Genomic DNA, 24,960 nt, shown 5'->3' with positions numbered 1-24,960 from the left:
TTATTTACAAGCAAGGTGGTGCTGTTTTTCCTGCACAGCTGCTTTTGAACCCTCAGCTTATATCAGTACTTCATAAAACTACACATTTACAGGTCATCAGCTTTCTCCACTAAGAAATGAATCAAATAAACATGAACAAGTTTTTGGCAGTGTTTCCCAGAGGTCACTGTTAGGTCTTTTGCCTGTATTTCTCAAAACAGAAGTCTCACAGCTGTGCTGGAGCCCTGTAGAGAATCAATCAGAATGAAATAAAGCTGCTCTGCCAGAAGGTATCACACTCTCCCTCTCAAACCCAGTGGGTGATAGCTCTGTGAGAAGATGTACTGTTAACAAACAAGCAAAATGACCCCCAACAGGAAGGAGAGCCAGCCAGGAATTCCTGCCAAGTGTGAAAGAGCGGTGGAAGAGAGCAGACCCCCCCAGAGGAGGTGAAGCAGGGCCCAAGGATCCACCAGAAGCAGCAAAGCTTGGAAATGAGGTCTGAATCTAAAGATGATGATTTACATCAAAGTCTCTGCATTGTATGGAATAAAATTCTCTTCCAGTCAGACAAGAGACCTGCTGGATTACTTCTTTAAAAGGTTGTTGAGAGGTGTAAGATACTCAAAACACTTGCATTCAATTTCCAATGAAGAACTGAAAGTGCAGTAAAGGAATTCTCCATACTTAATTTTCCAATACAAAGTTAACTCTGTCAGGACAGTCTGTGGTTTTTAATAGATGCCATGCCATTTCACACCCCACACTCACCTGACCAGAACAACAGTGCCATAATCCTCAAACATCTGCATAAGCTCTGTACGCAAGTCTTCAGGAAATTCATTTTTCTCTTCAGGTGTTGGTGATAGCAGATTCACCACTACTGTGGCATCCAGTGGTCCCTGGAAAGATGACACTTCTCGGAAAACACTGTCACGGGCAGCTTCATTAACTTCCTGAACTTCCACTTCTACAATAGCTAACACTGGCCTATACAAAACAAAGGGAAAATACTTATTTAAAAATAAGAACTGCATATATAAAATTAAAATCTATATAAAGAAGGAGAACAGGTAAGATCCATTTTTTCTGCAGTGGTCAACATCATGTCTTGAGCACTATTAACTATATTTCCCAGTCCTGCATTAGCTGAATGTAACTGAAGACACACCATAAGTGACTTGAAATAACAATAGTATGAAGCACTTATGGCAAACCTACAACCCAAAATTTCAGGATACTTCACCCATTATCAAACAGCTGTGGCCCCAAACATCTAAATATATTACATTATTATATATTATTAACATATATGGAAATATATGATTTTCTGTTAGACAAGGCCACAAATCTTCTTACAAAAACTAAGGACAAGGTATTCTAGATGTATAATATTGTCATGTAGCAAATATGTGCCACTTCATTACACTAAAGCAGCCAACACTGCAAACTTGCTTCTTGAGCCATTTCTTACAAATTACTTCTCTGTGTGTTAGATTTGAATAAAATTGAGAGAGCTGGCTGAAAGAGTAGAACTCATCTCATCTCAGTGGGTGAATCCACATTCTCAGATTTTCACCTGCACGTACACAGAGATCAGTGACTGGGATGGCTGCTCTTACAACTGTGTCAAAATTGCTGCCTTCTACTTGCAATAGTCCTGGCTCTTGAATACACATTACCAGAACATATGAAAGCAACAACAACAGGGTTAGAAAGGGATAACAGAGGGAAAAATGTATAGGAAGCATTAACTATTTCCATAAGCATTGTGAATCATAATGCATTTCCATATGTTACAAAGATACAGCTATGCCCTTTTTCTAGCACAAACCTTGGGAAAGCAAAGCTGCTGACTGTAATTAAAAAGCAGCTTTTGGAGTCAAGTTTGCTGAAATAGAAAACCATGTATAACAGTCATGTTTCACAGATCCCATCCTCAGGGTCCTACATAATGAGAGCAGCAGCTCCGCTGCGCTTTGCAGAACACAGCAATGTCAGAGCCTTGACACAGAGAAATTGATTGCAAGAGGCATGTTCCTTCAGTGCTAGAGGAATACAGAACAGTCCTGGCATGCAAGAGCACCACCAGAAGCACACAGACAGCTACTGGGGGGTCACTGAGCATTGCTAGGAGGAGTAATATTGTAGCATTTCCACAAAGCATGCAAGGGGTGAGAGAAATATTCTGAATATAAGGGACCTTTCAAAGTGTATTTATCTCAGAATTTGTTTCTCAGAAGTGAAGTAGAGAACAATTTTATCAAAGATAGGTCATTCATATCCCTAAAGAGAAGTCAATTTTTTTGTCAATTTATATAGACCAACCAGAAACACTGGCCTTTGATTTTTCTACCTTTTCCCATTTCTGTTTTTTAAAGGAGGCACAGAAGCCCCACACTTGAGTACTTGAGTGAAGAGGCCAAACTTGTCCCTGTGTGGCCTGGCTTACACCTCTTCAGGCCACACAGTCCCACCCTCCTCCTCTCCTGCAGCAAGCTGAGCAGAAATTCATCAGAGCAGCTTCCTTAGGTATCAAAGGTTTTCAAACCCAATAACAGAAAGCTCTGTTTTCTATACCTTTTGCTGCAACTTATCCAGCCCTTGCTGCAATCACTGTGCAGGAAAAATAAATACATGACTTTAGATACCTGCCACTCTGGTATAAAACTCACCATAAGAGGAAAAGACCCATCAAGCAGATACTGAACATGGAATAAAGGTGTAATTCCTGTTTTAATCAGACTTAGTCCCTTGCTCTGAAGGTGTAATTCAGCATGACACATTTTAACCTGGCACATTTTAAACTCTCTCTGATTATTTAGTTACCTGTGGTCGGATGCTTGCAGCTCTGCTCTCCCATAGTACATCAAGGCTCCAGGGGTCCAGGTATGCCTGACTTTAGTATCAGCACTCAGATCACTGTCCAGAAGATTGATCTCTCCAGCTATGCAGCACAAAACATAATTTAAAACTCACTCAAATCTAGTTTTAGTAGCAGTTAAACACTGTTTTATTAGGAAGCTCTCCATAGACCCTACTAGTGGGCAGTGGGAGTTCTTTAATTCTTGTGTCTATATATATATATATATCATTAAAAGAAGACCTTGTATCCTACAAGATTTACAAATTAGGGACTAGAAAGAAAAAAAAGAGAAAGGACTGGGAGTGAAACTGACACAGCTGATCAGTAGAGTAAGACACCTGCAAAATTGTTGACCAGAATGTCACCCAATTAATTATCTATACAACAAGGGTTGATAGAGTCATATTAGTATTTTACCTCCTACCTCAACACTGAGCATAAAACCAGACATTGCACTTGGAAATTATTTTGTAAATCTGAGTATTAGACAGGGATTGGAAAAAGAATACACAAGAGATATGAGAAACCAAACCCACGAAAATCCAACCTCCAAATAATTCCATTGCAACCCTTAAGGTGACAGAAAGTGCTCCAGACATGACACTAGAGTGAGGTATTCTATTGTTGTTAGTAACAAGGAAGTTTTTGGGGTCACTGTTGGAATGAATGGATAACTCTGTCCCTCTTTCCTGTGAAGCTGAAAATGAGTTAATATGGAATATGGCATTTCGTCCTAGTCACTCACACTGGGGCTACACTTTCTTCTCATAAAGCAAGCAGTCATTTTGCCTATAACAACAACAAGATGCAACACAGTAAGAGCTGAGAGGCAGAAGAGCCTTGCCACCAGCAGTAAAGGAGAGGAACTCTGGCAGCAAACTAAGAAAGCTTGGCAGGGCTGGGAATGTACCAGTCAGTTATGGACCCATGTGAGCCAGCGGAGGGAGACCTACACAAGAGGGCTGTTTTAACTTCCTTATTATATCTCATACAGCTTTTCTTCCCTGGATTGCATCTCTGTCAATGGTTTAGGCTCCTCATTTTAATTTGTTTTTAATTCCTTAGATAAGAGCGAATAACTGTATCATGATGACATGCACTCTTTCATTGCCCTAGTTTTGCTTTGTAGTTTTTACACTTAACATAGGCATGGTATGACTTAGATGCCAAGCAGAAATTTCCAGGCATGTGAAAAACCACATCTGCAGGCACAGACCAAATTAATTGTCCAGCAATTACACTTCTAATATGAATTTATTCAAATTTTAGAAACACTGGGGGATAGATATTCCTGCAGACTAAGAGAATGATTATGAGAATTATCTCTTGATATGCAAAGAAATACTTTTTATTTCTTAACTGCAACTTTTGAATAACAAGTGAAAATGGCCTTTCTGTTGTGTTGGCCAGTCATGAATTCAAAGTACTTTATAAGGACTAATGAATGAAACCTCCCCAATTCTATAAACTAGCAGAAATATTCCTAAGAATTACCAGTACAGAAGAAATTACAGATAACTGTTTCTACATCTACTGAGAAGTGCAGTTTTAACTATCTAGCCATTATAACACAGAAACTTTATGTGGACTAATGATTCTGTTGAAAAACAACAGAATTGTTTCTGTACTACTACAGCTCGGCTGTTTTCAGTTCCTTAGTGAGCTCCCAGCACCTGCAGCATAAAGCCATTGTTCACACACCCACAAGAAAAAGGGCCTTCTCTATCTCTGACACTTAATCCAGTGAAGCTGAAAGAACATCTGCTCAAGTAAAGCACCATTCAGTAGGGTTCTAGGTGAATTCTAACACAACTTTCAGATATAGAAGGATTCTACGCACCTGTTTTTTCAAAGGGCAGTTTCTTCCTCCACCAAAGCACTCTGTCAGTCCATGCTGGGGTTCTGCACTTATCACTTGTATCATAAGCCTCTGAGCCAACGTCATATTTATATGTTGGTCCAAAATTAATAGTCCCTTCATGGAAGTCTTTAAAAATCTAATTAAATAAAGAACATCTCTTTAAGTTACAGATGAGGAAGGTGTCACTGTGATGTATCAACTTCCTCACAATGCTCTGATTTTTAAACCAATTGCTGCATTCGAGTGCTATAAACAAGGGTCTGAAATGCAACCTCTTTACTCTCTCAAGGAACAAGAAAGACCCAGCCAACATGCAGTTATTCAAGAAAATGAGACACACTGCCTTACTTTTCCACTGGATTTTTGCTGCTGTAGTTGATCAAATTCCAAAAGTGTCTTCCAGTCTTGACGTTTGAGAAAATAAAAGACTTCTTCATACGTTAGATCAATGCGATAGTTAAAATCACCACACCAGAAGACATAGTCATGGGAGAACATGTTCTGCCCCTAGTTTTGAGGTACAGAATACTGTTAATGTTAAATCACATTCATGAAAACAGCTTTAAAATGCACTGAAATGTAGCACTCAGTCCCTATGACTTACTAAATACTGGACCTACTTGTCACAATTTATTTGTCAAAATTCATTTTGTGCTAAAATGAATTTTGTGCTAAAATGGTTCCTTCACTGGCTTTGGCACCCCACTGAGCTGAATTTTGTAAACAATAATGTCAGACTCTGACCCCTCTTTCCTGAAGGTATGTCTAAGTGGATCCTAGCTTTATAGTCACAATTTGTCTGTCATGAATATTCAAAATATGTTTGTTTCCCTAACACATTTCACACGCATATATTTGCATATTCTAAATATAACACAAAATGTGCTTCTGGTACCAAGGCAAATTTAGCAACAAGCTCCTGAGTAAGAATAACCTCCAAATTCGATCTTATGTGCACGTCACAGTTTTGTAAAGGTATTGAAATCAAACGTCAATGAAAATTCACTCCAGTTCTAAATTTAGCATCCTATCCTCTAATTAGTCTTTTTTTTTTCTTCCTTCCCAGCATAGCAGTAAGCCTCTAAACACCAGAGATTCATGAGGGAAACATTCCAGGCTGTGGCTGTCACAGCACTAGAGGGCACTCTTTATATGCATTATACACACAAGGTACCTTTAGCTGCTCTAAGTGTAAAGGACATCAAATAGTTAACGAGGTATTAGAAGGAAAAACTACCATAAGCACAACTTTATGGCCATTTGGAACAGATCTTCTTTGCAGGACGTCCAGTCTGTCAGTATTAGCTCCTACATAAACCAACTGATTGATATGCTGCACGTGCCAAGCCTCTAAACCTTACAAACAACAGGAAGGTAAAATTTTATGCTTTGCAACCTAAATGCCATTTTTTGCTGACTAACCAGAATACACAAACTCAACCAATCCCGTCCTGGCTTAGGCCTTTACAGAGAGGCCCAAGAAGGTATTGTGGAAATTAAAGCAATCGACATTAAGGGAAGCAAAGAAGCCCTGCCACCAAATCCCATGGGTTATCAACTGGCCTGAGGAGACAAGCTGGAATTAAAACACTAGGATGACTGACTTGACACAGTTTAGGGGAAAAGCTATTCTTGCAGACCAGTGGTGCCTACTTGCCATGCTCTGAGAGAAGCCAGCAGTTCCTTGAGAGTGACACATTCAGGAGGATGAAAGGAAGGGAACAGAGGGTACCATGTCACTGCCCAAGAACTGATCCATCACACCCGACCAGAAGCAGCCAAGGCACTGCTGCACTGAATGGCATGGGTGGTCTTTCAGGAATTCTCACCTACTAGAGCCAGCAAGAGCTATCAATATCGCTCTCCAGTTCCAACATCAGTCATCTAGAGCTTAACTGCTCAAAGCCAAGGACTTTTCAAGCACTGGAGCAACTCTGGTTTTTGAAAGGATTAGTACTTTTGTAAAGCAGGTGCTACATTGGGTAGTACCTAATCTTCTGTGAAACATGCTTCCCTATTTATTTATTTGCTAACATTTTCTTTAGCATTTTCTTTCTTGCTACTGAGATGCCTTCTTTGATGACCTGTCATCAAAGGCAGCCTGAGACCAGCTTTCATGATGTAAAGATACCACCTTTACCTCCAATACTTTTAGCACACATACATCTACACTTACCATTGGGAAGCTGAGTTTCTGTGTGATTTCTTTATAATCTTCATTCCTCTCTTTCACCTGAGTCTGCCCAGCAGTCAAGTGACTGCATATAAAGCAGAAACTGGTACTATAGAACTGAAAACGAATGCTCACTGCCCCTTTATTCCCAGCTTTTCCTCCCATTCCTGTCTTCACGGTGTCTATTGCTACATCCCTGCATTAAAAAAAAAATAGAAAGGGAACAGAGTAAAGGGCTTCAGGGACAAACATTCAATTAACTTTGACTGCAACACAAAGGGAAAAGCCAGTTTACAATGCCATGTCTTCTCCCCTCTAGAAAGCTTGCTGCTTTTAGGCACATCTTTTAGTTTCTTGATGTTCAAATGCTTATGCTTCAAATTAAGTTTAATACAATACTATAGAAATAAAACTGTCTGAAAATATTTTTCTCCTTTTCTTGTCCCTTCCAAACAGACCAGCGAGACCTAATTTCTGAAATACTGGCAATTTCTATAGAATATACTTTTCAAGTTTCCCTCTACCATGATCCTTAAAATATTGACAATAACTAAATTTTATTACCATGCTTCATTTTACTTTTGAACATGTGGGAATGTGCTTTTCAGACAGATAACAATTTACTGTTCATATGTGCTGAAACCCAACTTCACAATTCATGATGGATTTTCCATTTAATTAAAGAGCAGCAGATCATAACCCATACTTCATTAAATCAGATGTGATAAAATCAGGGATTATTGGATACAACTATTTATATGTAACTTCTCAAATGAGTTCTGTACTGATGACAAATTGCTTAAGGTCTCCATGTTGCTAATCACTTAGTATTTCAATGTGATGATTAGCATACACTTCACTACAGAGAGATAACTTGATAAAGCAGACCACCTGCTCTCAGGGTAATTTCTCCCAAATAACCAGGCTACTCCAAGAACAAAGCATGGCTGTCTGATCAGATAAGTAAATGATGAGATCATTGTTTCAGCCAACCCTAGTGCCATGCATGTCTTTCCCAGTGAGAAAATTTTACTTTCCAGAGAAAACATCAAGCAGATCTGACAAGAATATTACTGATGTTAAAAAGGGACGTGCAGAAAACTGCTAAGTCTTATTTAAGTTATTCCCAGAAATTCGTGATGTAAATGATGCAAGATGATACAGGTCTCCTTTCCCCACCCCCTTCATTTTCTTCTCTCTTCCTCCCCCATCTTTTGTACCTTTTTTCTCTATCTTTAATTTCCTGTCTTTTCCTGACAGCAGGACACCACCAGAAGACACCCTCAGGGAGGCAAAGGAGGAACATCAAAGTTTTCTATGAAACAATGGGTGTTAAGCACTCCTACAGAAGCAGGGTGTTCAGTCTTTTCACTAAAGTTCTCCCTTCCTGCTGCCTGCCTACCCATCTCCTGACTGGTATTCGACTGATTTTCCTTCATGGCAAAGGTAATGCTGAAATAACCCGCTGTAAATTCAGCTGCTTGTATTTCATCAATCATTTCAGTGATGTATAAACCAGCTATTGTCTCATTATTTCTCTATTCCCTATCTTCTGTCTAAATCTCTTCAATCTCTGTAAGCAGAAGCACTTTTTTGCACTTCTGATCATTTTTCCTTTCCCCTTCTAGACATGGGGAAAATATACAAGCCTACAGGTTAGATTTGATTATGCTCACATAGCACATAGCAGCACATTTGCATTAAATAATGAAAGTCGGTCAGTAAAATCAACTTCCCTTTTTCTCTTGAGTTTCAAAGGGCTACATCCAATTTCCAGCAGTTTGACAACTGCAACAGAACCACTGCACTGTTCTGATTCTGATTTCCATTTAAACCACTAATTTCCTACTGGATTACTCAAACTTTTTGTAAGCCAGGTGAAGAGTCACAAACTGAGAGAAACACTTCTCCTCTGGACTGCTTCATAGCAGCAGCAGCAAAAAAAAAAAAATTCTTTAAATAATTTTGAAGAAAGATTACTGGAAAGCAGCAATCCAAGACCACCAGAGTTACCTGCATTGTATTGCTCTGTCTGGCCTACAGCACCTGATGTTGGACAAGCTCTGTTCTGAGGTTTTCAGTAGATATGAGATCACAGGGAAGAAAGAGGCAGCTTTTGATATTTTAATCACAAAATGCAGTGGCCAATCAGTGCCCTAATATGGGTTTAGAAAGGAGTGTTTGGATCTCGGGGCTTTAAGGTCAGACAGATGCCCAAAGATAGTTTTGGCTAATTATTCACTTTGTAACCATTTACATTTAGCCTGCATAATTCTTTTACACTTAGCCTGCATAATTCTTGCCCACAGCAAAGGCATTTTAATGCAAGTATCCCCACGGGTAATTTTCTAGGAGGAGTTTGATCACTCTCCAGGGACAGCTGAGTCAGTAAGCAGAGGATACATAGCTCTGCACTCTCCTGACTGGGCACAGAGTTCTGGTTCTCATGACATCTGGGAAAGGCAAACACTTCATAGGTTCTCTTACATCTTACCTCTCAGTTCTATAAAATGTCAAGGGCCAAAATTAGGTCTCTTTCCCCCATTCTTTTTAGGTCTAGAACTATCCCTGTTTCCATAAGGAATCATGGACAGGGCTAGAAGTAAAACCTGCCCTTCAGGCAGGGGTAGGCATTTCCTTCATTCAGTGCATCAAACACTCTTGGACTTACTAGCCCAGGTTATTCCCCTCCCAGGAAGATAGCATCCAAACAAGGTGCTCCACCCTGACTGCCCACCTGGAGCATGCCTGGCTTTTCAGCTACCTGGAGGAAAAGACTGAGGCTGTCTGGCCTTTGTGCTACCCAGGGAGATGAACTCCAGCCTGTTGCTGCCTGGAAGGATTCCCTCTTCTCCATGCTGAGCAGAGACCAGAACACAGGTTTGCATGACTCCCACCAAGATGAGCAAGTCCTCCCCATGTTCTCTGGCCATGCTCCAACACCAGATGTCACTGAAGTCACAGGGTGGGTTTTGGGGCTTTTTTGTTTAGTTGGTTTGAGGTTTGTTGTTGTTGTTAGATTAGTTTTATTTTGGGGTGGGGTTCTTTGTTTGTTTTGGTTTTCTGGGTTTTTTTGTTTTGTTGTTGTTGTTTTGTTTGGTTTGGCTTTTTCTTTACCTGATGAAGGGGACATGATATGGTCGTACAAAGATGAAAAGACAAACACCAACAAGCTGTGCTGATGTCAGCTGAATGTAGCGATGAGTCCTGGAAATAGCTTTTTGAAGCTGCTCTCCCCACATTTTTCTATTCGTTGTACTGGAACAAACATAAAATCATTTAATGGAATCAAAACAAACCACATACAGTCAATAAAATGCACAGGGTAACTGTGCCTTAGGTTTACAGACATCCCATTAGGCTGTAGAACGTGAAGTGCTGTAGAATGCATGGCAGAGACCGATAATTCCTCCTTGTAAGCCAGCCTAGAGTTAGCAGGGTCAGTGAGCCCAGGCACAGCACACAAATACAGTTATCCTGCTTCTGGATGTGTGAGGAATTTGTCTAATACACTTAGAAACACCCACACTCACATGACATTGGATACACCCATTCACTGGGGATAACTGGAAGCTGATTACAGCAATCATAACTGTAAAAACAAATTTCCAAATCAATCTCATGAGTTTTAATTTTTTTTCTGACTGGAAGGTGACTGGCTACTCACAACTGTTAGCTGTTCCTAGCAAAGGTTTGTGAATAGCTGCATATACCCTCACGTCAGTGGATCTAGCTTTTTCTTTTCTCCAAAGTCAACATATCCATGCAGATATACCATCAGCCCAGCAGCCACACTAAGCACTGCTGTAACTTGTCATTCCCAAAACAGACAGCTAAGTGGCCAGCCTAATGAATCAGCATTGGAACCATGACCTTCAGGGTTCCACCTCCATTCAGATTCACTAGGATCAGTAAGCACAATGGCCTACTGCACATGCTGATATGCCAACCTCAGGCTTTGCATTTAACATCTTCTCTACAATTTTCACAAATACAATTAGCCACAGAGACATTTTTAGACGATTTTAGAATTCCCACATGAATGGGAATTAGGTTTGTAAGTCACTGAGCATTTTTCCAACATCAGACAGGGCTTTAAGGACAAGCATTAGATCAAGCTCAACCATCAGAATTCTTCTCTGACAACATAAAGACTTAAGAGACTTAGGAAACTGAGCACTTTTAACATCATCCCAATGACATTTTTAATGGAAAACATATTTCCAGCTATGGTTGCAAACAACAGACTTGGAACTGAGTGAGCCCAGTGACCATAAAAATGAACATGGCCAGTTCCTTTGGGGAAGATTATGTTCTTTTTGTTGGGGTTTTGTTTGTTTGATTGGGTTGGGTTTTTTTACAGTTGCAAGGTTTTTTTTTTGGTTGGTTGGTTTTTTAGGTTGGTTGATTAGGGGTTTTTGTTGGTTTTGTTTGTTTGGTGTTTTGTTTTTTTTTTTTACATACCTGGCATTCACAATGTTCCCTGCGCTTAATTCAACCATCTCTTCAAATCCCACTGCAAATATGTCAGGAGGGCAGTTATCATCATCTGTTGGCAGGAAGGAAAAGTCATGCCAGAATTACAATTTTGTTGTTTCTTCTAATGATTTGTATTCTAATTTCTGTCAGAGATCCTTCCTGTATTTCTATCTTGTGTATCCCCTGCCAAGCTATACATATTCATAGCTCCTTTAATCTGATATCATAAAACATCCCCTGCAGTTCCTCTGAATTTTTTTCCTGCTTTTCTCCCACCAGTTGGTCTTCATCTCTCCTGCAGGAAGCAGTTCAGAACAGAACATTATACTGTAGCAGTGTTAATCCCTCTCTCCCACACCCCAATCACCACTAAAGCCACAACACCTCACTAGTCACCATCTCTTACCCTCTTGTCATTTTATCCAACGTGCTCTTCCTTTCTGACACAGATTCCTGTGTAACTGAACTTAATTGTCTAGACACCAGTATGTCACCTCCATCTCAATGCCTTTAGCAAATTTATCTAGTTTAAGGACGCTTCTGAAGTTTCTTCTTGCCTTCTTTCTTCCAAGTCCTTCTTAGATCACTTATATTTAAGGTTAGATCACCCTAGAGCACAATGACCCCCACCCCTCTTTCCCTGGCTCTGTGGATATTACTCTGAGGAAACATCAAAGATCAGATGCTGTCATAAAATAGTGTGAAGGAAATCTGTTGACCCATTAGGTCTGTCCATTGCCTAAAGACAACTCTGTGCAGACACAAGGGTGAAACTAGCATGATAGCTAGCCTCCTTTACTAGCTTAACCAGACAGGCACTGTGATGTGTATTTTCCATTAATAATTTTGGACATCTGTCTTTGAAGACTTGCCCATTTGTGTAGGCACTGCACTGGCATTAACATGGATTCAGACATTTGCATGGTTACACCCTAGCCCTGCCCATTCACATAACTCAGCTCTCTTCCAGAAGCTGCTCAGACCTACCATGTCACAACTGCCTGCTCCTCTGTTTCTCTCAGGGGATAGTCTGGCAAAGCTAACACATGACAGGCTCTCAACAAATTTTAGTGTTATGGGCACAGTCATGCACTAACACATCTGAAGTGTTTCTGAAATAGACTAGACTGGACTGATCACTTACCTAGGCTGCTCAGAATACAGAGGTCTGCACCTAATCACATACCACTCAGGAACTAAGGGTTCAAATGAGACAACTTGTATAAGGGAGCCAAGGATTTGAGGAATGTATTCCTGAGCTACAAGGTTAGGTACAGGACTATGCCTGTGATGCCTGCAGAAAACTAAATGTTCCACTATAACAACAAAAGCATGGGTTTTGCAACCACTCAATTTTTAAATGACAGAATGTTCCCTTCTCATTTACCTTAATAAAAAATCTGTAAATCAATTGCAATACCTGACCTTGTTCCATAAATAAGAAATTCAGCAGCCAATTTCATCAAGCCACAAGCATAAGAGTTCTCTATACTGCTAAAGAAAGGAAATATTGCCTTCAACAAAGTAAATCTTTTTGTCTGAAGACTTTGATAGTAACATTTCCAGAGAAGCTCACAGTCTAGACTGCAGAGATATGTTTAGCTCCAGATGAGAGACCAAGATGGTCTGATGGTACCTAAGCATGTAGCTCCTGCTTACGACAAAGAACAAAGAACAGAGATATGGGAGAAGAAAATTATGTACAGGGTGCAGAATAGGTAGATACATCTTAGGATGGCATGAAAGAGAGCTCTGAATTCTGACCTGCTGAAGGTTTGAAACAGTCACATGGACTGTTTCAAAGTGTTTAAAGAACTCTGACTGTCAGGAGCTCACACACCATTCCACTTCTGCAGGGCAGCAAAAGCATGGAGAAGCTGAATACACCCCTAAGAACTGACAGAAAATGCTCTCCAAAATGTACTGCCTTTGAAAGGCTGGTCAAATCTTGTGTCCTGACTCACTGTCTCTAGAGATGCCAGCAAATACTGCTTACACATTTTGACTGTGAAGTCTTACCCTGAAATTCTGAAACTCCTGAGAGCTTGGGAGAATCCAGCAGCCAGTCTGTCAGCTCACTGGTACCAAGGATGTTGCTTCGAAACTGCTTTCCCCCATTCACATTCCAGGTCCCCGTGGCAACACGAACACGCTTGGAGCTCGTGAATTCAAACTGACGCTCTGACATGGCCTTCAAAATACTTGGAGTTACTGACAGAAGAGGGGAGAGAGAAAGATCGTGTTTAAAAGAAGAATGTGCTGTAAAAGGACAGAAACCATCCCCACTGCAGCAGCACAGTCACTCTGAAATAATAACATTACCCTAGCAGCAACAATACAAAAGGTAGGGAATAACTCCTATGGCAATGGCAGTAGCTACAAGATAACTGGGGTTGATGTCAGCAATTTCTCTTATAGAAACCAGGCACCCTTTGAAAGCTTGGGAATGGCTGGTCACCAACTTTCAGCTTACATTTTTCTGTGCTTTTTCAAGTAATAAGCAAAAAATTCTTTTATCTCCCATAATCTTTTCTGTTTAGTCTATAGCACTGTCATGGTTTAACCCCACTGGGCAACCAGTGCTTAGTAGTACATATCCCAGCTCATTCCCTGCCCCTGCAGCAAAATGCAGGAGAGAATCCCAAGAGTAAAAGTGAGAAAATGCATGGATTGAGATAAAGACAGTTTAAGGGAAAAAAAAAAAGTAGAATTAGAATATACAAAACCAGTGTGGCACAGAGCCCAGCCAGTTCCAAAGCAGCAGCCCTCAGGGGGAGGGGGAGCTTTCCCCCCTCCCAGTTTATATACCAAGAATGACATCATTTAGTATGGAATATTCCTCTGGACATTTGGAGTCACCTGTCTTGGCTGCATCCCCTCCCAGCTTCTTTTAGTGTTCCCAGCCTTCTGAATGGGAGAGCATGAGAAGTGGAAAGTCCTTGACTTATTATAAACACTATATAGCAACAACTAAAACCCTCAGTGTGTCTTACCAGTCTGCTGTGTTTTAACACAGCTGGCAACCAAGTGCAACACACAAGCACTTGCTCATTCATTAGTCTCAAATCCAAAACACAACATTATACCACACTCGAGGAAGCCAATGAACTTTATTCCTGAAACCAGGACAAGCAATCAAGTATGTCATAAGTTACAACTTAAACTGAAGCCCTTAGAAGTTTAGAATGTGGGAGGAAAGATGGAGAGCAGCACAGTCTCACATCAGTACAAATCTAGCACTGCCATGCCTCTCTATCTGGGCAAGAACTCTTCAAAAAAAAACCCTGCTATATTTGCTTATTTTGCTGAGTATAGAAAATCAGCAATGTGCTTCCGCTGTCTAAACAAATGAAGCAGAGTTAATCATTAACTACCCAACTTGCAGTCAGGCATAGAGAAGTAATCTATATTTTCCTTGCAGTCAACATCAGGGAACAAGCCCAGGACTAAAGTGGTGCTGAATGGTTCTCTGGAATAAACTGACCACCCAATACTTGTTGTGGGTGAAATTATTCTATATTTTGCATGCAAGTATCTTCTCAGAGAGAGCTGAGTTTATTCTAGATGGGTGCAAACAAATATGTCTATGCTGTGGACTATTAGGGGCCTGGAACAAAGCAGGAAATGAACTAAAGTAACAGAGATGTGTCTTTAAAGATCCAAATGGCTAAAAGCATGTGCAAAGGGCAAGGACACAACTAAGGAGATAAAAGGGCTGAGCTCAAGAGACTTCTTCAAGACAAACTCAGGGCAGGCTGGGAATATAGCCCTAAAATCCTTCCCTCTGGTCCAACTCTAAACTGTCAGAGATTATCACTATCAAAGAACAGAAAAACATATTCAAAAGTTCAAAACAAAACATGAGAAATAAGCACAAGAGTTGTGCTATGGTCACTTGAAAGTACTGCTTTAAACAACAGATCTGAGCAAGAGCAGCTTATATATTGATTGAGGGTACAATTGAGGCTTATATCTGACAGCTAAAAGCAGATGCAAAGACAAAAGGGAGCATTTAAACTGGCTTTACCCAGCAGTGCAGTCTGGTCCATGAGCATCTTGCCTTTGTCTGCATATTCCTCATGGTAGAAGTCACCCATGAGCAGCAGCTCAATGGCTTCCTGCTTCACTGTATCAAAGAAATTTGACTGGATGGTACGAGACACAGAGCGGGCACCATCCTTGAGCTTCCCAACCTACAGCAGACAGGAATTACAAATACAAGTGACACTGAAGCATAAATAGGACATCTTTCTTTACTTGTTAATAAAGAGTTTTGCCATTTTTCTTTACCTTGTTCTTTCCCTCAAGGGCACGACTGCCACTAAATACTCTGCTCAGATTTTGACCATTGAGAGTCCACATCTCCTTGTAGGATTCCACAAAGCGCTCAATTATAGGTTTAGAGTTCAAATCAAGGCTCTCTAATTGAGCAAACAGTATCTGGATTAGGTGCAGAAGGAGAAAAAAAAACACAAAAAAGAAACCAACATTGTTTTCAAATGTGTTTTTGCTTTTTATCCTCAGTATTCCAGCCAGCACCATTCTGTACCATAGAGCAGCAAGACTGACCTGCATAACTGAGACTTACAGCCTCTTTCCTGTCTTTCCCATGAAACAGCCAATGTATGTACTACAAGTTTCCCAAGGAAGGTCCTCTGACAAACTCACCTCCTGTGCAACGAAGGACTGTACACTATTAGAACGATCCACGCAGTCCAAACAATTCATTCGAAAAGTACCTGTCTGCAGACTTTGGTAACCAAACACAAGAGGAGGGAGGAGAAAATGGTATATTTTAAAATAACATCTAATCATGAGTTGATTGAACAAGATCATCAAATGTTCAGCCTGAATACACCCACCCACGTATTGACAGTGCAAGCACACTGTGCACAATATATTCCATTAACACATCTAATTACTTGATTACATCTGCAACACTATATTAGCAAATCCACACACTGGTAAATTTGCAGATTTGAAACCATGGAGACGCAATTAAGCCAAATCATTGATTTAGCACCAAGACTACACTTTGTCTCAAAATTTTATTTCAAGATGGTCAATTTATTGTCATGGTCCAAACACAGCAAGAAACCTGGGAAGGCCAGGACAAGCAGTGCCCAGCTACACTGGGACAGAGGGGCAGAGACACTCACCGTGGACTTACATGCTCGCCCTTTGTGAAGATTCCAAAGTCTTCCCAGTGCAACTTCAGCTGAGGCCTCAGCAAATTTTCCAGTTTCTCAGTTTTCCCACCTTTTGCAAATTGGTGGTAGTCAAAGTTTATCATGGGACTGTCTTCCGCATGGGAAGAGGCCCATAGCAGTTTCTGTTTAGATAAGAGAATGAAGGAAAACAAATCCTGCTCAAGTCACATGTACAGATTGATCCCAGCACACTTTTATCATTAATAAGCCTTGACTGTTAATCACATAGTTCATAGGGAATTTTGAAAGGCCAGACATGAAAAAAGCAACTGAAGTTCCCTGTTTGTTTTCTTCACAGAAGTAAACCTGACTGTTAGAACCCAATTTTCCTGCAGGAAAACCGTAACTGCAAAGTATACATTAGAATTGTGCCTTGGCTGATGGCAGCCCTTCAGCAATGGGCTGCTGCTACCTCTGCGCATGAGGTGAGGACAGCACTAGCAATGCTCTAGGCAGGCTCAGGGGGAGGAAGTAAGTAAGCAATTACACCCAGGAAACATACTATAAAGTGTTTGTGGTAAACTGCAGAAGTGAAAGAAGAGGCACAAATAGCCTCTGTAGTTCATCTCCAGTTTCAATGACCTCACATGCATTTCCGTAATCACCACAAATTTCATTAAGGTATCTGCAACAGTACATCCACATCATTAAGGTATCTGCAACAGTACATCCACATCATTAAGGTATCTGCAACAGTAATACATCCTGTTCTCCACAAGAAAGGCAGAGAGAACCATTACATTAACTCAAACTATGCAAGCCTTTGTCTATTCTCTTCCCTCCTGCACATTCTCACCCGAAGAGAGGGATGATTTTCTCCACTTACATTGTGACACACACTGGACAAAACAAATCTAATATTACATTAAAAGTGTACATGTAGCAGTTACACCAGCATAATTGTATTGAGTAAGCCATTAAGCCTTTCCTGCAGAAAGAAATTTAAAGGCAGTGCTTGGAAAGAGACCTGTAAAATGTATTTCATTAGACTGTTACTGTTGACACCCCAATCTGCCCTGACAGATGCTGGCTCTAGCAATGCACTTGAGGATGTCATTTACCCACTGCTGCAGTGTAAATTATTGTCAGACTATTTGCAACTCTACACTACACTCCTGCTTTTACTGTAAACATAATTACATCTGTTATAGGGAATGCTTATGGGAGGAACAGCATTTCCTGGGAACAGTATTGATTTTTGGTCTGGTCTGATTCAGGTAATGCATAATAAATGGTAAATGAATGGTGGTAACTGTGACATTCTGATCAAGAGAGCCCAGCAGCAGTAATTACAAGAATAATTTGAACCAATGCTGATAAGAATTACTAAGGTTGAAGCACGAGTTAAGAGAAAAATAAAAGCAAAAAAAAGATGGAGAAACTAATGACAGGAGACAAACTTGCAACCCTAATCACACTCTTATGAATTACTTTATTTTTAATTCAAGCTCTTTAAAATCATCAAAGTCAAATGAACTTTATATTCTTTCCTAAACATCCATTTCTTAAAACATAAAGGTAAAGAAATGACCAAGGAGTCATTCTGAATGAATACAAAACTTTGGTTTTCGGTGATGCCAGTCTAAATTATTCAAGCTCACAGCATATTTTCAGAGTTTATTTATTTCTAAAATAGGCAAAAAAGTAACAATTTAGACAAAACAATTTAAAATTGATTTAAATTAAATTAACAAATGCAAGGTCTTTATTCTAGAGATGCCCGGTCTCTGACTTAATGTCTGGTTGCATGATATTGGCTAGAACATGATCTTCAAGAATGTGGGAGTTTGAGAAAATATCAGTATCAAATTATCAACAAACGTCATGCTTTTATTCATGTAAGTTATTTCAGCATTTCAGAATTTGTTATCTTTTACCTTTACATTTCAGTGGGGTTTGCAAAACAAACAAGAAAAACTATTTTAAAGAGAAGGAAACCAAAAGATTACAGAGTCTTAGCCATGTCATGCAGAAATTCAGTAAGAAGCTGAAAACAGAAACCACCAGACTCCACTCCTGTGCCTTCCTCACTGCCTTGCAAGTTTTAGTCATGAATCACTTTGGCCACATTCTGTACAAGGGGAGACCTTCACTTCATCATTTTCTGCTGGGGAAGTAGATAGTCCTTCCCAGCTCTTTTGCAGGAGGAGGAAATGGTCACACAGAAAAAGTGACAACAAGCTTGAGGCTCCCTCTAAATTCACTACTGCAACAGAGAGGAAAAGAAATCAGGCACTATTATTTAACCACAATTTTTATTTTGCTTAGTTTCACATAATAAATGTTTCAGCTCAGAACTGCTGGTATCATTCTTTACCAATGATACATACATGGCACTTACTATAGGTGTGTACTTAAATCATCCTATCATTAGTTTTAGGAACATGACTTCTGAAGTATCTATGTCAGTTTGCTAAAGCAACAAGCACCTAAGGAGGCAGACTTCCATCAACCCCCAGCCAGATTCAGGCAGCTATTGCACTGCTGCAAACCCCTCTCAGTGCCAATCAGTGGCTTTAAGCTCACAGTAGTTTTTAAAAGAATACCACACTAGAAAGCAGCATAGCTTTAGTTCTACAATGCCTGACATCCTTGCTATCAGCTATTAGTTGTGCCTGGGGATACTTAGAGGCCAGGAAAATCTCTCTCTGTATACCAAACTGTCATCTGGTGCTCAGGCAGCCAACTCCCAACACAATCAGTGCCAGATAGCTATTTCCCATTACAATCAGAGCAAGACAGCTCAGTGATGCTAAGTCACTGTGCTCAGTGATAGAGGCTCACCCAGCCCCCAAGCAGCTCCGCCAATCCCAGGGGACTGCACAGGTGGCTGCATACAATGTCAAAACTGGCTATGATTCACTTTTGCAAATGTTAACCATCCTTAGGAGTATTCAGGCAATTTCTTTTTAAGTTTGGTTAAGGGAATGTATGCAAATGTATGAAGAAGTAAGCAGAAAGGTAGTGCTAGAAACCAAGCCAAGTGCTAGAAACCAAGAAGCACTATTCTTAGTAGGTAACGTGGTAAAGAGTTAACATAATTTTTTTAGAAATACTATTCATCACCTCCTGGGCTAGAAGGAAAACAGAAGAACATGGAGGCTCAAGGGAAATCAGCAGTTAAAATGAAAATCATTGCTTTTACCTTAAAAGCTCTGTTGAGCACCTCCTCTCCTCCTCTGCTTCCCAATAGGTTAACGATCACTTGTTTTCCATACTGCTCTTTCAGAAGCATCATATGCCTACAGCAAAAGCAACCATAATAGGTACTAAACAAAACTAAGTTATTTTGCCTACTGCCGTTTTCAAAATACAAAGTAGAGATCACTGGTTGTTTCATCCAGCAGAAAATCTTAGCCATACCATCTACAGACACTTTTCTCAGTTTCCTTCTAATTAAAGTAAAAATGGTGAAAGTATGCAATTAATAGATACAGTATTCTGTACTGAAATTAAAGAAAGAAGTGTCTTAGAAAATAGGCCCCAAGTCTTTTATGCCACTCTTAGCTTTGACATTGCCCTTCATGCTCCTACCTCTTGGCTGCTATCCCGGGAACTACACAGGAAAGACAAGAAGAGAGGAAAATGTATTACACTTCAACAGGAATTGTCTGGCATCTTGCAGAGCTGAAACTACTAAGAGTCAGCAGCAACAATGGGGCCTATGACTCCAGTGCCAAGGCCAGAGAGGTCCAAACACACGTCACAGGTGACAGGGTTCAAACATCTCTGAGCTGCTGCAACATGGAGACATTCACTCTGAACTCAAATCAAGCAGGAAGATGACTAATCATAAGAACTGCTGCACTGGATCAGAATAAAGGTCCTTTTAGCCAAGTTGTCTGGCTCAGATTCTGCAGGAAAAGCTCAAAATAGGACAAGTATAAAGTGGGCTGGATTTTTTGGTCTATGTTGCTAAAATCTCAAAGCCTGACATTTAAGGACTCTCAAGTTAAGAGCTTTTAGCCAGATGCCAAAACACCCATTCTCCCCTCAAAATATCTTTTTCAAGTTGGAATGCATGGCTGTGCTGGCTCATCAAGACATAATCAGATCTTAAAGTTGATTTCCATCATGTACAGACAACACTGTAGTAGTATTTAAGAGGAAGCTGGATAGAAATATATAAGAAAAATAAACTCACAAAATGAGAAGTTATTACATGCTGCAAAATAGCGTGTAATGGCAAAGTGTGTGAAAACCAGCAAGCATACATCTTCTGGCATTACTCTTTAAATCCTTTAACCAGAAGTAAATTACACAGAAAACCATGGAAGGGGAGAAAAGAAAGAAGTCATCAGCATTGTCTTCAGAAAACACAGCTAAATATATTTTCTGGTGCATTCTTGATTCTGCAACCAGTTTCTCTGTATGCCAACTCATCCCATATAGTCGGCACCCTCCTGAAACCAGCATCAAGATCCTACCTCTCTGCCAGTGTTACTTCCTTACAACAAAACTACTGAAGCTCAAGTCACCTGTTTGAATACTGCAAGCAAAACTCCCTGTGGATTTCTCAGGGAGAGAGATAGAGAATGAAAAAACAACTAACAAGATTACCATCTGTTTCTCACATGGTTACATGTAGCAGGCCAAATTTACATCTTGGAAAAGCTGTAGCAGGTTGTTAAATTCCAGTGTACTTTTCTATATAACTAGTCACTTCTTTCTTGCCCATCTTCAAAGGACTGACTTTTGCAGATCTTCACAGACACTGGCAGGGCAAGTTATCACATCACCAGATGGCCAAGAGACCAAGAGTCTCAAAGGCCATTGAATAAAGTAGGATTTAAGAGCCTTAAAAGCTTGGAGAATGTAGGCCAAGAACCTCTGGAGCAGAAACTGCTACGCTGCATAGTCCCTTTAGATTCTAATCCCTGTTTGGGGTCTTCAGTGTAGCAAAACCATTAACAGTCAATAATATCCTGTGTGCTAACAGTTGTGGTAATAAAGAGGCCTTACACAAAATCAACATACAACCTGATCTGCCAAAACCAAACCAAAACAGAAATTAATCACTTGACCTGCACTTACAAGGTGAAAATTTCCCACAGACCAAATTCTTCATGTGTTTTTCAGGCACTGTTCCCATGGATATCAGTAGAAATACATCCTTAGAGGATAGCATTTCCTAGTCAGACATCCAAAGGAATCAAGCTAATGCATGTCTTTTTCTACAGTTTCTAGCTGACAAACAAACAGAGTCTTAATGGTTTTAAAATGTTTACAAGCCAGTCTTTGCATAAAATAGAAAACATCAGCATAACAGCATCATACAACACTGGTCTCAGAATAAGGCATTGCTATCTCTGTGTAGGAGGAAAACAATGAAGAAAAGACCAAATGCAGAATGGAGTTAAAGCAGTGTTTGCTCTATAGCTACTTCTGTTAGAGTGGTAAAGCACACATATTCTGTGTACCATAAGTGTAAACTCACATCTGTTGGCTCACAAAGGCTTGCATAAACACTTCTTTTGCACATCACTCAGTATTCCTAAACTTTTACAGAAATGAGCCAGAAGACCAAATTAATTCAATTACCACTGAAAACAAAAAGGAAAAAAAGCACCAAAAAAAGTGACTAAATTAAGTAAACCAGTTTAATAATCTGCCACATCATGTCAGAGAGGTTTCTCAAGATTTCCTAGGAAGACAAAGTTGTGGAACCTTGGATACATGCCAGACTGCTGTGTTGATGCCAAAGTGGAATGAAACTTACCTGTCAAAGGCAGGTGCATTGGCTTCCAGACCTCTGTTGAGCCTTAAATGGCGGGAACCAACCTAAAATAAAATATTAGAAGACCAAGAAATAGAAAAATCTTCTTAAACTGCTAGAGTCCAAAGTCACTAGATGTCTCCCTTTTTCCTTCAGAGAAAAACATTTTTTTAACAGCACCAGACATCTCTAACAGACTCCAACCACCCCCACATCCTTAACACAAAAGCCCCATCTTTTATTAGACAACATTTACAATTACAAGTGAAAACACAATTACCATTAAGCAAAGGGATACCTACACATCTTTTTATGGCCAAACAAATCACATCTCTTTGCCAGCTTCCTCTTGCAAATAGCACACACTGCCTCACATGAGTATTCTGTGAGCCTAGCATTCTTACTGCCCTTGCCTTGGTAGAGAGGGATGCATTTATGCCAGTTCCATAGGTTGTGAATTCTGACTTCTTTCAAAAGTATCAGAACAGTGATTCAAAAATATGAAGGATGAAAATCTGCACCCTCAAACTAACAGGTCTTTTGATATGGATGTCAACAACAGTAGCTTCAAGTTCCTTTTGAATGGTAGCTACTGTTACAAAATTATTACAGAGGGCTTCTTTTCTCTCCCAAAAACTACACTCCCAAATACGTATAAGATCATGCATTGTTTCCTATATTTCATCATCTTTGTTTTTCATGAGAGGTTGGTTTCTGCAATTCTTTCTAACACCAGTGTCAGTACATTCACACCCAAGGAGTAAGAGTATATAATCTAACCCAATTAGGCAAAAAACCAGGCCTACTAAAAAAAAAAAATCAAAAATTCTGTTTAACTAGAGATACTACCCAATAGCCAAAAATGCTTGAGGGCTCTGTAACATACAGATCAACAGTGTTACATGGTGGATATAGCTACACCATGGCCAGGACTTGCACAATCATATGGACAAACTTGCTTTATAAAAAGAAGTATTGCACTGGATGGTGTTAAAAGACAACAGGGATCCTTTTGTCATTTCCTTTTGTGCTAAGTCCAGTGCCTCTGAAGAGTACATAGGTTCTAGTTTAATGATCAAAACAAGTACCATGTAACCTTTAAAGTATCCTGAAAAAACAGTTATGCAATGTACTTTCTCTACTAACACACATAAATATATGTGCATACTGCTTTCAGTTGCTTATCCCTCTGTTAAAAGAATGCAAAGTGTGCCAGGAAGATTCTTATTTGGCCTTACAACTGTATATAAGCTGCAAGTCACAGACCATATATTTGATGCAATAATCTTGTGATGAAATCCTACATCTCTGCCTCCCAAAAGATCAGATTAGATCATTTTCACCCTTTTGACTGAAATCCCAAAAACACACCATCCAGACATTTTACTTTGTTTCACGGTAGCATGCTCCTACAGAGCACTGGTATCCCTAAATACTCCAGTTGTATTGTGGAGGTCAATATTATCAAGCCAACCAGGCATTTCAGAGGAATAACACTGAAAATGTTATAAAGATATAGCTGTAATCTTCAGTTTTAGGACACAGTCCCTTACAACCAGCTCCCTGTAGAAGCATTTAAACACCAAAAAATGTTAAACTTCAGTCACCTATAGCCATTTGTCTGGTATAGTTCTGTTTATCTAAACACACAACATTTCTACAAGACAAACCTAAAACAAAAGAGCTCAGCACTTTCACAGAATGAGCTTTGAAGCTCATATTAAAAAATAATATATATATTTATGTTAATTCTAAATTATAAGTAGCAAGAGAGAGAAGCAAGGTAGGCTTTCTGATTATTTCTTTACCTGAAGCCTCGTTTGCTCCCAAAACAGTGGGACAGAACCTCTGATCTGCACAAAGGAAGAGACATCATCATCCAAGTAAATTGTCTGCAAAAACAAAAAAAAAGGAAAGTAGTTCTGCAGTTAGATCTATCAGCCTGTGGCCCCTTCATCAGGTGACAGTTAAAGATACTGAACTCAAAGGGTAAAAAAAGTAAACCATGTATCTCCCTGTATCCACTTACCGCTCAGCCTCTTTTCCATAGTCTCACAGGCAGTGGAACAAAGCACACCGTATTTGCTTTCATGTCATCACAGCAGATTCAACTCACTTCTCACCAGAAACAAGAGAAAACTTCAAACACCACCACATCTTTCACCCACAATCAAGATGGATTTGATCTGCTGGTGGAGACACTTGGAAAGACCAGGCATACACTCTCCTGCTGTCCCTCTCACAAAACTCAACTGTGCAAAATGTCATTGCTCCTTGTGACTGATGATGGGTAACGTCAGGTGGGGGATAAGCTTATCTCCTGCTGTATTTACCATTTCTTATTTCACTGCATGCTGCGCCTTGTCAGAGACTCCAAATAAAACTCTGTGAAATCAGCAGCTTTGCCACTCCCATCCTGAGGTACAGTGAGCAGCAATGTGATCTACTTCTTTTCCAGGGGCTTACAACAAGAGGTTCCAAATTCTCCCTTTCCCAACCAGACCCCAAACTCTCTCTTTATGTGGTCTCAGGATCACTGTCAACAAGCGGATTTTGGGTCAAATCCATATGAAAAACAAAGACCAATTTCCCCTTTTGCCTTCCCCCATCCACAGTCCCCAGTCAAAATGTTACATTATGTTAACTTAGCATAAAAGGTACTATCTTCAGATTGAA

The 24,960-nt window shown here is 40.0% G+C and overlaps 1 protein-coding gene across 3 annotated transcripts in view; it reads right to left on the bottom strand.

Moving 5' to 3' along the window:
* SYNJ2 (synaptojanin 2) overlaps positions 1-24,960 on the bottom strand; it is a 64,797-nt gene that overhangs the window by 11,499 nt on the left and 28,338 nt on the right. For 2 of the 3 annotated variants that reach the window (XM_077175425.1, XM_054628591.2), the window contains exons 5-19: positions 24,093-24,176; positions 22,288-22,349; positions 19,714-19,810; positions 16,518-16,690; positions 16,027-16,108; positions 15,649-15,798; positions 15,386-15,551; positions 13,378-13,569; positions 11,344-11,428; positions 9,997-10,137; positions 6,883-7,075; positions 5,055-5,213; positions 4,686-4,842; positions 2,809-2,926; positions 751-969 (exon numbers count right to left, since the gene is read on the bottom strand). In XM_077175425.1, the coding sequence (XP_077031540.1) occupies positions 751-969; positions 2,809-2,926; positions 4,686-4,842; positions 5,055-5,213; positions 6,883-7,075; positions 9,997-10,137; positions 11,344-11,428; positions 13,378-13,569; positions 15,386-15,551; positions 15,649-15,798; positions 16,027-16,108; positions 16,518-16,690; positions 19,714-19,810; positions 22,288-22,349; positions 24,093-24,176 (2,078 nt within the window). The remainder of the gene's footprint in view (positions 1-750; positions 970-2,808; positions 2,927-4,685; positions 4,843-5,054; positions 5,214-6,882; positions 7,076-9,996; positions 10,138-11,343; positions 11,429-13,377; positions 13,570-15,385; positions 15,552-15,648; positions 15,799-16,026; positions 16,109-16,517; positions 16,691-19,713; positions 19,811-22,287; positions 22,350-24,092; positions 24,177-24,960) is intronic. The other variant, XM_077175426.1, reaches the window with a different exon arrangement.

Source organism: Agelaius phoeniceus, chromosome 3 (genome assembly GCF_051311805.1).
Source record: "Agelaius phoeniceus isolate bAgePho1 chromosome 3, bAgePho1.hap1, whole genome shotgun sequence".
NCBI lineage: Eukaryota > Metazoa > Chordata > Aves > Passeriformes > Icteridae > Agelaius > Agelaius phoeniceus.
This window is presented reverse-complemented; position numbering and strand designations above follow the sequence as displayed.